The sequence below is a fragment of the Phoca vitulina genome, unplaced genomic scaffold (assembly GCF_004348235.1).
Source record: "Phoca vitulina isolate PV1807 unplaced genomic scaffold, GSC_HSeal_1.0 scaffold55, whole genome shotgun sequence".
Lineage (NCBI taxonomy): Eukaryota > Metazoa > Chordata > Mammalia > Carnivora > Phocidae > Phoca > Phoca vitulina.
Window position 1 is genome coordinate 9,687,433 of NW_022589758.1, and position 12,974 is coordinate 9,700,406.

Below are 12,974 nucleotides of genomic sequence, written 5' to 3' on the forward strand. Positions count from 1 at the left end.
ACTGCTCAGCAGAACAGTTTATTATTGCCACAGGAAGCAAACACTACAAGCAGAGTGATTTCAACAACCCAGCCTTTTTATTCTTCTATTAGATTCAAAGAGAATAGACAAAAATCAACCCCCTTGATAATTAAAGTGGCAATCCTCTCCCTGTGAGATTAAATCTGTCTTTCATATTAAGTCTATATGTCATGATTTTAGAGTCTGTATCTGAAAACTGCCCTTCAGGAATGACCACCTTGAATGGGACAAAGGAGTCTATATCCAAGTTTTGAGAGATACTTACCCTAATCCTGAGCAAATGAAGTATTAACATTCTCTTAACAACAACAATAAAATGGCTTTGTACAAGAACATCATATATCCTAAAGAAAACAACGGACTAGCTAGAAGGTACCCCACCTTCACGAAGTCTACAATAGGGGCGCCTGGGTGGCTCAGTCAGTTAAGCGTCTGCCTTCGGCTCAGGTCATGATCCCAGGGTGTGGGGCTCCCTGCTCAGCAGGAAGCCTACTTCTCCCTCTCCCTCTGCCCCCCCATGCTCGTGCTCTCTCTCTCTCTCCCCCAAATAAATAAATAAAATCCTAAAAAAAAAAGAAGTCTACAATAAAGATAGGAAAAGAGACACATGGACATCAGAAGGTATCAGAACCAGCTGCCACTTGGAATAGGATTTGTTTTGTTTAATTTGGTCCAAGTCAGAACAAGTTATCCTAATACTGTTAATGCCCTTAAACAATAAACACTGAATTTAGGGGAGGACATAAAAAACATTAAAAAATTGAATACTGCTTCATTAAAATTCATTATTGGTATTTTAATGCCCATAAAAAGAAAGAAAAACTACAGATAAATGTCTGTCTAGAGTGATGACCTATTTCTTTTGCTGGCATAATCTTCTCACTATAAACGAAAATTAAATTAGTTTTTAAAGAAAGGGGCTAGAAATTATTGGCCCAAGGAGCCAGGAATTAGAAATATTTGTATTGAAGAAGACATCATTCTGTAGAAAAATAAAGCTATTGTAATCACAGAATGGCTTTTTTATTTAGAAATAGTACAAATAAACATGTTGATAATTATTCTGTCGTTTAGAGAGGTATTTTGCTGCACTGAGCATCATGCACAGATGAAAAAGTAAAAAACAAAAGGCAATCTTAGGTTGAAAGGTTAAGAGACAAAGTACTTTTATAACCCCCCCCCAAAAAAGAGCACAAAATAACCGCAGTCAATGCCTACATGATAGAAAAATATTCGCACAAATTTGCCGACCTTATCTTAACCAGCAGATGGTTTAAATATCTTCTAGAACAAGAGAATAAAGTCTAAGCTTTTTACAACACATTATGTAAAAGTCTTTAGATATTTATAACTCAATAATATGGTTATGATACTTAAGTATACTGGCCTAATTTATACTGTTGACAGAGTCTATGCTTACTATTGTCTTCTAAATTGGTGAAAAGAAGTTCAGCAGTGGCACAGAGAATGGAAATGAAAATCTTAAGACAAGTTCTGGATGAAAATTCAGTCTGTAAATCTCAAGCAAAGTATAGCTAGACCATGTCACACACAACTACATACTTTGTACTAATCTGCCATCAATTTTTGAAATCCAGATCGAGTATGGCAAATACTTTATGTGTCAAAGCCCACAAAAGCATTCTGTAGATTGTAAACTTCCATTTCAGATGTTAAGAATTGCAGAAATGCTTCCACGGACATAGTAACAAGTGCCTGATCTAAAACCTGAGCAGTCACAGAAGCCCATCTGCCTATGTAGCTCTTTGGTCACTGGGGCAAATAGTTCAGTACTCAAATACGTAATCCCACGCTTTTTTAGCTATATCCGTCCTTCTATTACAGCATTCAAAATGTTCTGTAACCATTCCTGTTAAAATGGTTCTGATGTGTACACTTTCTGGGGGGAGAAAAACTTTCCAATTTTGATATAAATGCTTACATTATATCCTTTTCCTTCTACTAGAGTTCCAGCCCCATACCCTCCCCTGGGAGACAATCATGGCTTCCTAGCTGCGACCAACAAGATAGTTACCAGTCCACTCTCCAGTCAAGGTGCCACACGCTGCCTGGGAGGAGGGCCATTCTCCCTGCAGCAATGGCAAGAGCTGCCACCAGGACGCTAGGGCTCTCTGCTCCCCTCAGAGATGGCACTGATGAGCACCGCAAGTCAGGCCCTCGAAGGTTGGAGCCCTCTATCGTGCCTTTTTCTGAAAACATGCAGCCAATATAGACTTTTCACTCTTGACTCTAGACCGAAATGTGTCACTCCACTTTTAGAACAGCTGTACCTGACACCAACTTGTATATGGCTCGCAGTAATGTCGGAGATCTGAAATGCTTTCTTCAAGTGGGGTCCTTGGCTCCTCCACATATTTAGATTGACCCTCAGGGACGGAGTAGAGTGAAAGCTGCATACGTTAAAAAGCAAAACAAAAAGAAATAAAAAAGCACATGCAGTCATAAGATAATGCAATCAATCATCAAATCGGCAAGCATCATTATTTCTAATAATTCATGAATTGCTGTGATTCTAAGGGTTTCATGCACCCTGAACCTTACTTCAAAGGATCTTTGCACCTGATTTATCAATAAGAAGGCCAAGAAGACAGAACTATGAAGTATCCTACCCTTCTCTCACTCCAGTGGTAGCAGACATAGCAGCCCCCCCTTGATCCATTTTATATCCTGGCATTTGGTATTTCACCTTAGATACAGTTTGGTAAAAGGATTCTATGACTCTAAAGTGGGGAGGGGATGCAAAAAAATAAATTGAGTTTAAATGATCAGTCTGGTGCTAATCCAAGCAGGATAGCAAGTTTGTTCCCCACCCAGAGGAGCGGCTGTTCATAGTCGCTACTGGCTGCCTTCTTCACCCTCAAAAAACGCCACAGTCCCAAGGTCTGAGAAGAGTAAAAAGGGCAAAAGATAAACTAATTAGCTTTTTGAAAACACCATTCAAGTAACCTGGTTCATGACTGAAGGCAGATCTTTACATCATTTTACTCTAAGTCAACAGAAAGCAAATATCCAAAATAATCGCCGGGAAGTATAGACAAAAAAAGAATGTAAACAATGGAGAGAAGATTTCTTGTTTTATTTATTTAGTATTTATTAAGCATCTACTTAAAAGCCTCTAATGTGGCCAAGAAGAATGAAGCCAGGTCTTAGAGAGGGAAAAATGCAAATATTTTCTTGGCTTGAAAGCAGTCTTGCAGGGGCGCCTGGGTGGCTCAGTTGGTTAACTGACTGCCTTCGGCTCAGGTCATGATCCCAAGGGTCCTGGGATCGAGCCTCGCAGAGGGCTCCCTGCTCTGTGGGGGAGACTGCTTCTCCCTCTCCCTCTGCCTGCCACTCCCCCTGCTTGTGCTCTCTGTCTCTGTTAAATAAATAAAATCTTAAAAAATAAAAAAAAAAGGAAAGCACTCTTGGATGAGGTGGATCACTTAGCGGTGACGAGCAGATTCCCCACAAAAAAATCTAGGAAATACTCCTTAATTATGCCTTTAGCTAATTATCATTAATTAAAGTTTATTTGTTGAAAAGCTACATTTTAGTAGCCTCCCACGAAGAAAAACTATAAAGAAATATATTTCCTCCCTTTAAGTGTCTTCTAAACTGTCCTGTCTCCTGATACACAATGTGTATACTTCGTATAGTAACTAAAGCAGATGTTCAAAAAATATCACAACATGAATGGCATGTTACCTCATTAACTTTCACGGAAGTTTTGTGAGGTGAGTCCTTTTTAGGTGATGCATAGACTCTGAAGGTGAGCAGACTCAGGCTGGCTGGCCCCACAGACCTCTGAATTACCTGAAACACAGAAGCAATCTTAAGCCTTCTGTCAGTGCAATAAACTGAATGTGCATAACGTGAGCACATTTATTGCGCTTTATGAGAAACAGATGTATTCCTGAAGTTTTATGGAAGTCAGAAACTAAAAAACGTGTACTCACAGACTTAAAATTTCAGGTCACCTTCACCTTAATTTCCAAGACAGTAGTTCTTAAGTTTTTCTACTTAGCCTGTCAAGTAAAATAAAAGGTACATACAAAGACACATGTGCGCACTTTTAAAAATAACAGAGAAATGCTATGGAATGATTTTAAAATTATAAGAGTCTCGATCTCTCTCACACACATACACACACCCCCACCAACAACAGCGGAAGAGGTTTCTAATGATTTCAACTAGTGATTCGCTGAACAGAGTGAAGATTATTTCTGTGATTCTAATTACCAAACTTTCACAAGCTTTCTCTTTCCATTCCCATTCAGAGCTGGTCTCCCCCAATCTAAGTTCCCCAGCTCAGTATCTTTTCCTGCCTTGCCCTCCCTCACTGGGTCGCTCACACCCAGGGCTGCAACGCGAAGGCAGGACCTCCCAGATATGCAGCCCCAGCCCAGAGCTCCCTCCTGAGCTCCCAACTCACTATCCAATTACTCCTGGACATTTCTACTTTTCTACAAGCCATGTCCAAAATCAACTCATCAGGATTTCGACTGTGCCTCCAAGTCCACACTTGGCCTGATGGGTGGGTATGTGCTATGGAATCAAGTCAGAAGGCTTTATTTTCAATAATAATCCCCTACCTTTACACAGCACTTGACCATCCAGCATCTTTCCCCCAGACCTGCCCCTTCTTCCTCTACTTCCTCTACTTCCTCTCAGGCATGGTGCCACCACCCAACCAGACAACCCGGTCAGAAGCTCTGAGGTCATATTCACCACCACCCTGCCCTATCGGTCAGTAAGTCCTGTTAATTCTAACTGTTCAATAATCTCAATTCACTCTCCCCACTTTATCTCCTCCTGTACAATCTTCTCTTGGGCCCTCATTTCTTGGATTGTTTCCAGCAGCATTCTAACGGCTCACCTGGCCCTCTGATGACTCGAACCACCACAGTGCAAAAGAATGATCTTTCTAAACTGCAAATTGATTATCTTCTACCCTTCTTTGAGATCCTTCGTTATTTATTATCTAGGACTTTTATGCAGGCCAAACATGGCCCATTATGATGCGACCCCAACCACCTTCTTTCACCTCATCTCTGCCACTCTGCCTTCTCCCACAACACACGAACTCCCTAGATTTCTCCCATGCTGTTGCCCAGCTTCCTGGGTTTACACATGCTGCTTGCTCTGCCTGGAATGTCCTATCCTTGCTTTGTCTTTCTGTACAACTGCCTATGAGCAAGGAGATATATTGCATTTTTCTTTTCTTTTCTTATTTATCCATTTATTTATGTCTATCAAGTTCTCCCTACCAGATTGGAAGACCTTTCACGATGCTGCCATGTCTTACTCGGTCTCCCTACTGCCCCTGCCTGTGCCTAGCACAAAAGAAATATTCACTAACTGTTTACTGCCTGCATGAATGGATGGAAGAGAGGTGGAAAATAAATGAGTGGCTGACTTATTCTAACTCTGTAGGCATGCCTTAGCATCATGGAAATCATATAACTGAGATTTGCAATGCCTGCATTGTGAAAGACTAAGCTATTCCATAATACTCAGAAAACATATAATGCTAAATAAAACATAACAAAATGTCTGTTGTAACGTATGCCTGGAGTTACACACAAAAAGGGAAATTCCTACTTCAGAAGCAAATAAAGAGCTAGAAGCTATTTAAAGGAGTGGCTATGACTTTAAACTGGTTTAAAAATAATTAACATAACCTGAAGTAGTAAGTGTTCATCTTGAAAGGACTTAATTTCAAGGCAATATTGCTACAAATTTCTTTTGTTTCCAGGGTAAAGGTTAACCAGCTATTGCTGACAGTCAGTGTGGTCCCTCCTGGCACCCCAGGAGAGGGGCCTATAAGGCTGCTGGTATCTGGAGGTGCCAATTCAGTACTCTCTGCCCCTGAGTCTGTCCACAACCTACTGACAACACTGCTTTGAACTGGGGACTTTACACTGAGCCAGCTAGCCCTACTCTGGACTTTGATCCCCTTCCTTATCGGCAAGAGCCGGTGCCTCACCCTTTCCCACTCCCCATCCAGCATGGCAGCCCCCAAGCATTTGGGGTTCATACTGTCCTCTACCTTCATCATTCTTTTTTTAAAAATTTTATTTGAGAGAGAGAGGGGAGGGTGAGAGAGGGAGAGAGAGAGACAGCGCACAAGCAGGCAGAGGGGCAGAAGGAGAGGGCGAAACATTCACTGCTGAGCAGGGAGCCCGGTGCGGGGCTCAATTCCAGGACCCCGGGATCATGACCTGAGCCGAAGGCAGACGCTTAACTAACTGAGCCACCCAGGTGCCCCTACCTTCATCCTTCTTTGATATAATGCCTTATGCTGACCTTTTTAATTCTCAGTTCCTGCTTTCGATCCTTAATCCTATCTACTTCTCACATACTTCGTTTTCCATTTCGTAGCCTTCTGTTGTTTTAACTCAGATTTCCACTTTTCCTGTTCTTAGTGATTATTTTCACTCCCTTTCATCTTTTCTTTTCAATCTCAACTTATTCACTGTTTAAATGTAACATTTTATTGGACTCTTGATTACTTTTACTTTATTTTTCCCTTTCATCCACTTTTCTTATTTTAATATTAAGTAAAGCCTGGTCCTCTATTGCTCAAGTTGTTTTCTTCCTCTTCTCCTGTCAGTCTTCCGTCCCCTCAAAAGCCACCCCCACTCCCATCCCACAGCAAGAACTATGGCCACAAGGGCGGGAGCACCCAAGAAAGCTCCCTCCTGCAAGCTGCCCTTTCAGTTTCCCCAAGGCTCTCAACAAATAAAGAAAAAAATAAACCTCACCCCAGAAGACTTGGGAGAACTACAGATTAACACTCCCTAGGGCCACAATTCTCTCCACAGAGAGCACATAATTTACTTCAGGGTTTCTCAATCTCAGCAATATTAACACTTTGGCCTGGATCATTCTTTATGTGAGGGCTGTCCTGTGCACTAGACGCTTCTTGACATCCTTGGCCTCTACCCACCAGATGCCAGTAGCACCCCTCCCAGTCATGACTCAACACCGTGTCTCCAGACACTGCCAAAGACTCCTGGGAGGCATCTCCCCCGCCTCACCCTGCATTAAGAAGCACTGATTTGCCTAAATATTATTTTCTGACATCTCTCATCATCCAGACTTCAAGAAAATTGGGATGTTTTAAAATCCAGGGCCTCAGATCTAATACACAGTGATAGAAATTAGAATAGTCTTGCCTGGGGGGGTGAAGCGTGGGGAGGGGATGGACTTACTGAGAAGGAGCACGAAGGAACTTTCTGGGATGACAGAAGTGATCCATACCTCGATCGGGGTATGGGTTACGAAGGTGTACATACATTTGTTAAAACTCTAATTGTAAGATCTGTACCACTTAACATCTGTGCATCTCACTGTACATAAACTATATCTCAAAAAATCCATGCACACCTAAACTGCACAAGTTCATGCTAAAATATGAGTGGGAACTGGAGGCCAAGGGTGACCCCTAAGTAATCTGACCATGGTAAGGAACCAGGTGCTATTGAGCTTTGCGACAGAAACCCACAGAAGGAGCCTCAGTAACAGGTCCACAGGCAGACAAGCCTGACGCTGATGCACTGCCCAACATCTTGGATGGTTCACTTTTCTTTTTGGCATCAAATGGGGCTCCTCTTGGTGAGAGACTACCCTATCCTGCCTCAGCCAGACCAGATGTTATCACAAATGGGGATTCTGGAAGCTGGGCCCCTGCCAGGTGTTTACTGTAACTTGTGAGAGCTCATATTGAGTATTCAGGCCAACCCATTTGATATCAGAATTTAAGAAGAGAAAGGCTATTTAAAATGGGCACAGATCACCCCCACGAAAGTGTGAGAGCAAAAGAGAAGTCAAAGAAGAACCTTCTTCAATCTTCTGTCTCAAGGAAGAAAAAAACCCACTAATCTGGAAGTTAGATGTCTTGAAGAAAGATTTAACCAACTTCCAGGGTCTGGATCACTAAATCACTAAAGTTCTGGATTTATCACCTTTTCTCCAATGGACACTTCTGTTGGGTTGCCTTGTGTGAGACTGGAACACAGAGGCATTCCCTCCCCATGAGGGGTCTTGACCCATTATGGTACAGACTGAAAATACCTCCTGGGAAATGAGATCTCCCCTGGACCTTTTCTGATGAGAGCTGGAACCTCTAGGCTGTGCATATCCCTGGCCTAAGCACTCACTGTCCCACGTAACAGTCCTTGAGAATCTTTGTTTGCGAGGTTCACTCTCTACCCAGGACAGATGGCTTGGCTCAGAAAATGGGTACATATTGCACCTTCCAAGAGCTGATTAGACATGCTCTAGTTCAGATTCGATAAGTTTGGCTTGATAAGCCGAAGTCGAGCCCACTCTGTTAAGAACTGCATCTGCAACTAGTGCTAAGCTACAGCTACAGAATAACTAGATTCAACAGCTTTGTTGCTTTAGATCCAGCCTATCCTCTGGAATGTATCCTTCAGCTACTAGATGCCTCTCCTGGAACTCAGACAGTTGGGGGTCTCAAAAGTAAGGAAACCAATGTGGTGACTTGTCTGAGGTTCTAAATGCAGCTGTGAGAGACCCTCAGTCATAGAGAAAACTAAAATCTGACTCAGACAAAGGTGAGTTGCTGACACTTAGCCTTGCAAACCTCAGGGGGAGGGCCAGTGAGTTCCCTGGCTCATGTGGCTAACCCTTCTTTCTTTCGGTCTGATTCTATTCCTCAGCGAGGTATCTTAAACTCTCCCTTATTTAGGTACATTTTCCAACTTAAACATTTGGATTCTTTGTCTTTCAACATTTGTTTTTACATAGCCCACAGAGGGTTTCATCATCAACGTAAACTGAGCACTAGGACTGGCAGGTGGTTGGATGGGGCCCTAAGAAGTGTCATAAATGGCGTAGGCCACCACTGTCTTAAAGGATTTCTCCTTCTTACTCTCTCCAATGAAGGTCATCAAGGACTGATGAGAGCAAAACAGATCTGGCTAGGAAAGCAGGGTTACACATGATGTAACAATTAGAAGAGGTCAACTATGATTTTATTCCAAAAACAAATTTATTGTATACCTACCCTGTGTTATGCACAGTGCTAAATATGCCACAACATTTAGGGAGACATGGTCCTTGCCCTTACAGAGTTTCCAGGAAGCTAATGAGTTTACTCAAAAAGACTCAGGTCACAATTTAAAAAATAAATTAAAAAAAAAAAAAACCACCTTGGGCCTGAGATTGAGTTTAGCCTTCAGCTCCAGCAGCAAAGGAGATTCTTGGACACAGTTAGCCAAGATATGAATCTGGTGAGGTCATAAACACTCAGCTCATAATGGGCACCCAGAACGCTAAACTGTCCTTGTTTTGCAAATAAACACTGGCCAGACTCTGTAGCTCCAGGATCACTTTCTGATTGTGTCCCAGTAAAACTGCCTTAAAGACAAATAAAAATCTCAAGCAAATAAGCCATTTTCAGAATTACTCAAGGATGCTCATGAATAGTAGGGCTCAAAACCTGAAAACTTGCTTTCTTTTTAAACTTTATGGAGAATCCAGTATATAGTCTCTCCCATCTTTAAGAAGGGTGACCCTTTATTTTCCCCAAATTAAAGATCTATTATCTCATTAGATCTTTCATTTAAAATATATACCTTCGGGTAAATGTAAGCCTCACTTTGCAAGCCTGCATACAGAAGAGGTTTCAGAATCACCTGGGGAGGATTTTTCTTAGGAGCAGAGATTCCAACGCATTCCCCGACGGTGTCTGATTCCATAACCTGGGGGGGCCCAAGAATCTATTCCCACAATCAGCCAAATTTAGAAAACCAGTATTCCACAAGCAGATACTTGGGGAACAGTTATTCAACTTAGGTTTGTATGAACACTCAAATGTACATACTTTCAAAAACATCTGAAAGCATAAAATGAAAATTGCCCTAAACAAAAAAATAAACAGTGAATGGCCCACCCCACTAGAGAAGTTAATAGGATTTATTTACATTCAAGAAAATCTTTCCCATCATAAACACAACACAACCAATACCCTCCACCCGTAATTCTCATTCTACCACCCATCATTCTATCTCCCTTCACTGACAAATTTACTTTAAAAATAGACTATGGTTAGGAGGGAGAATAGTGGATATCCTTGGGGCACCTGGCTGGCTCAATTGGAAGGCCTTGTGACTCTTGATCTTGGGGTTGTGAATTTGAGCCTACACTGGGTGTAAAGATTACATAAATAAATAAATAAATAAATATTAAAAAAAAGGAGGAGAGTCCAAGATGGCAGAGGAGTAGGAGACCTTAATTTCATCTGGTCCCAGGAATGCAGCTAGATAGCTATAAAACCATTCTGAACACCTGCGAACTTAACCCGAGATCGAAGAAAAGAATAGCAGCAACTCTCTGAATAGAAAAGCAACCACTTTCTGGAAGGTAGGACGCGGGGAGAAGTGAATCCGAGGCGATATTCGGGAGGATAGATGGCGGGGGAGGGGGAATCCGTCGGCCACTTCTGGCAAGTGATAGAGCTGCGGAGCACAAAATTGGAACTTTTAGAAGTCGGCTCCGCTGAGGGACGTCGCTCCGGTGGCTAAGCGGGGGGTGGAACCCTCACTGGGACACTGTGCTCTCAGGACCCTCAGGGTCACAGAAAGCCCGGGGGTGCCTGAGTGCGGCAGAGCTCCCAGGTATCGGAGCAGGGAAGCCGGCTGCAGAGACGGAGCCGAGGAGCCGGCTCTCAGCTCGGGGTTGCCATAAACTGTGATCCGCGGCACAGTCGGGCCACTGCTCCTCCAGTAGGGACCCAACAAGCGGCAGATCCGGGGAGACTCCCCTTCCTCCCCCGGGAGGAGCAGCGCGGGAGTGCACTGCAGGGATCTGCTGGGTTTGGAGACTCCACACGGGGTTGGGTGCCAGAGATAGAAACGCGCGGTCACAGGCCAGGTGAGCAGGGAGTGTGGCCGGAGACCAGGGAGACGGGAGTGATTGATTGCTTTTCTCTGGGGCTCACTGAGGAGTGGGGCCCCGAGTTCTCGGCTCCTCCGGGGCGGAGACTGGGAGGCCGCCATTTTCACTCTCGGCCTCCAAAGCTGTACGCAAAGCTTGCAGGGAACAAAAGCTCCGGAGAGCAAACCCGAGCAGATTACTTAGCCTGGACCGGCAAGGGCAGGGCAATTCCGCTTCCAGCAGAGACATTTGGGAACCACGGCAACAGGCCCCTCCCCCAGAAGATCAGCAAGAACAGCCAGCCAAGACCAAGTTTACCGATCAATGAGAACGGCAGATCTCCAGCGATAGGGGAATAGAGCACACAGAATTCATGGCTTTTTTCCCATGATTCTTTAGTCTTTCAACTTTAATTTTTTAAATTTTCTTTATTTTTTAAAAAATTTTTTTTCTTTCCTTTTTCAACCAACTTCTTACCAATTCCTTTTTTAAAATCTTTTTTAATTTTCATTTTTACAGTCATATTCTATCCCTTCCTTGTATTTTACCTTATTTTTGTATATATATATATAAGTTTTTCTTTCTTTGAAATTTTGGGAAGCAGTTTCTTTTAACAGACCAAAATACACCCAAAATCTAGTCTATGGCTCTGTTCTATTCACCTGCCTGATCATATTCTCTTTTTTTCCCCCCAGGTTTCGGGTCTCTTCTGATTTGTTTAGTGTATATTTCTCTGAGGCCATTGTTGCCCTTTTAGTATTTTGTTTTCTCATTCATCTATTCTTCTCTGGACAGAATGACAAGACAGAAAAACTCACCTCAAAAAAGAGAACAAGAGGCAGTACTGACTGCCAGGTACCTAATCAATATGGACATTAGTAAGATGTCGGAACTATAGCTCAGAATAACGGTGATAAAGATACTAGCTGGGCTTGAACAAAGCATAGAAGACACTAGAGAATCCCTTTCTGGAGAAATAAAAGTAAAAAAAACCAACCAAGTCGAAATCAAAAAGGCTATTAATGAAATGCAATAAAAAATGGAGGCTCTCGGGATGCCTGGGTGGTTCAGGTGGTTAAGCATCTGCCTTTGGCTCAGGTCATGATCCCAGGGTCCTGGGATCAAGTCCTGCATCGGGCTCCTTGCTCAGCAGGGAGACTGCTTCTCCCTCTGCCTGCCGCTCCCCCTGCCTGTGCTCTCTCTCTTTGGCAAATAAATAAATAAAATCTTTAAAAAAAAATGGAGGCTCTAACTGCTAGGATAAATGAGACAGAAGAGAGAATTAGTGATATAGAAAACCAAATGATGGAGAGTAAAGAAGCTGAGAAAAAGAGATATAAACAACTACTGGATTATGAGGGGAGAATTCGAGATGTAAGTGATACCATAAAGCAAAACAATATTAGAATAATCAGGATCCCGGAAGAGAGAGAGGGGCAGAAGGTATACTAGAGCAAATTATAGCAGAGAACTTCCCTAATTTGGGGAAGGAAACAGGCATCAAAATCCAGGAGGCAAAGAGAACCCCCCTCAAAATCAATAAAAATAGGTCAATACCCCGACATCTAATAGTCAGACTTACAAATCTCAGAGACAAAGAGGATATCCTGAAAGCAGCTCAGGACAAGAGGTCTGTAACCTACAAGGGGAGAAACATTAGACTGACAGCACACCTATCCACAGAGACCTGGAAGGCCAGAAAGGACTGGCATGATATATTCAGGGTACTAAACGAGAAAAATATGCAGCCAAGAATACTTTATCTAGCTAGGCTATTACTGAAAATAGAGGGAGTGATAAAAAGCTTCCAGGACAAAGAGAAACTAAAAGAATTTGTGATCACCAAACCAGCCCTATAAGAAATATTGAAAGGGGTCCTCTAAGCAAAGAGAGAGCCTAAAAGTAACATAGACCAGAAAGGAATAGAGACAATATACAGTTACAGCCACATTACAGGCAATACAATGGCACTAAATTCATATCTTTCAATAGTTATCCTGAATGTAAATGGGCTAATGCCCCAATCAAAAGACACAGGGTAACAG

The 12,974-nt window shown here is 42.6% G+C and overlaps 1 protein-coding gene across 5 annotated transcripts in view; it reads right to left on the reverse strand.

The window, feature by feature from the left end:
* APOO (apolipoprotein O) overlaps window positions 1–12,974 on the reverse strand; it is a 160,931-nt gene that overhangs the window by 127,965 nt on the left and 19,992 nt on the right. For all 5 annotated transcript variants that reach the window (XM_032389516.1, XM_032389517.1, XM_032389521.1 and 2 more), the window contains exons 2-3: window positions 3,730–3,837; window positions 2,313–2,432 (exon numbers count right to left, since the gene is read on the reverse strand). In XM_032389516.1, the coding sequence (XP_032245407.1) occupies window positions 2,313–2,432; window positions 3,730–3,837 (228 nt within the window). The remainder of the gene's footprint in view (window positions 1–2,312; window positions 2,433–3,729; window positions 3,838–12,974) is intronic.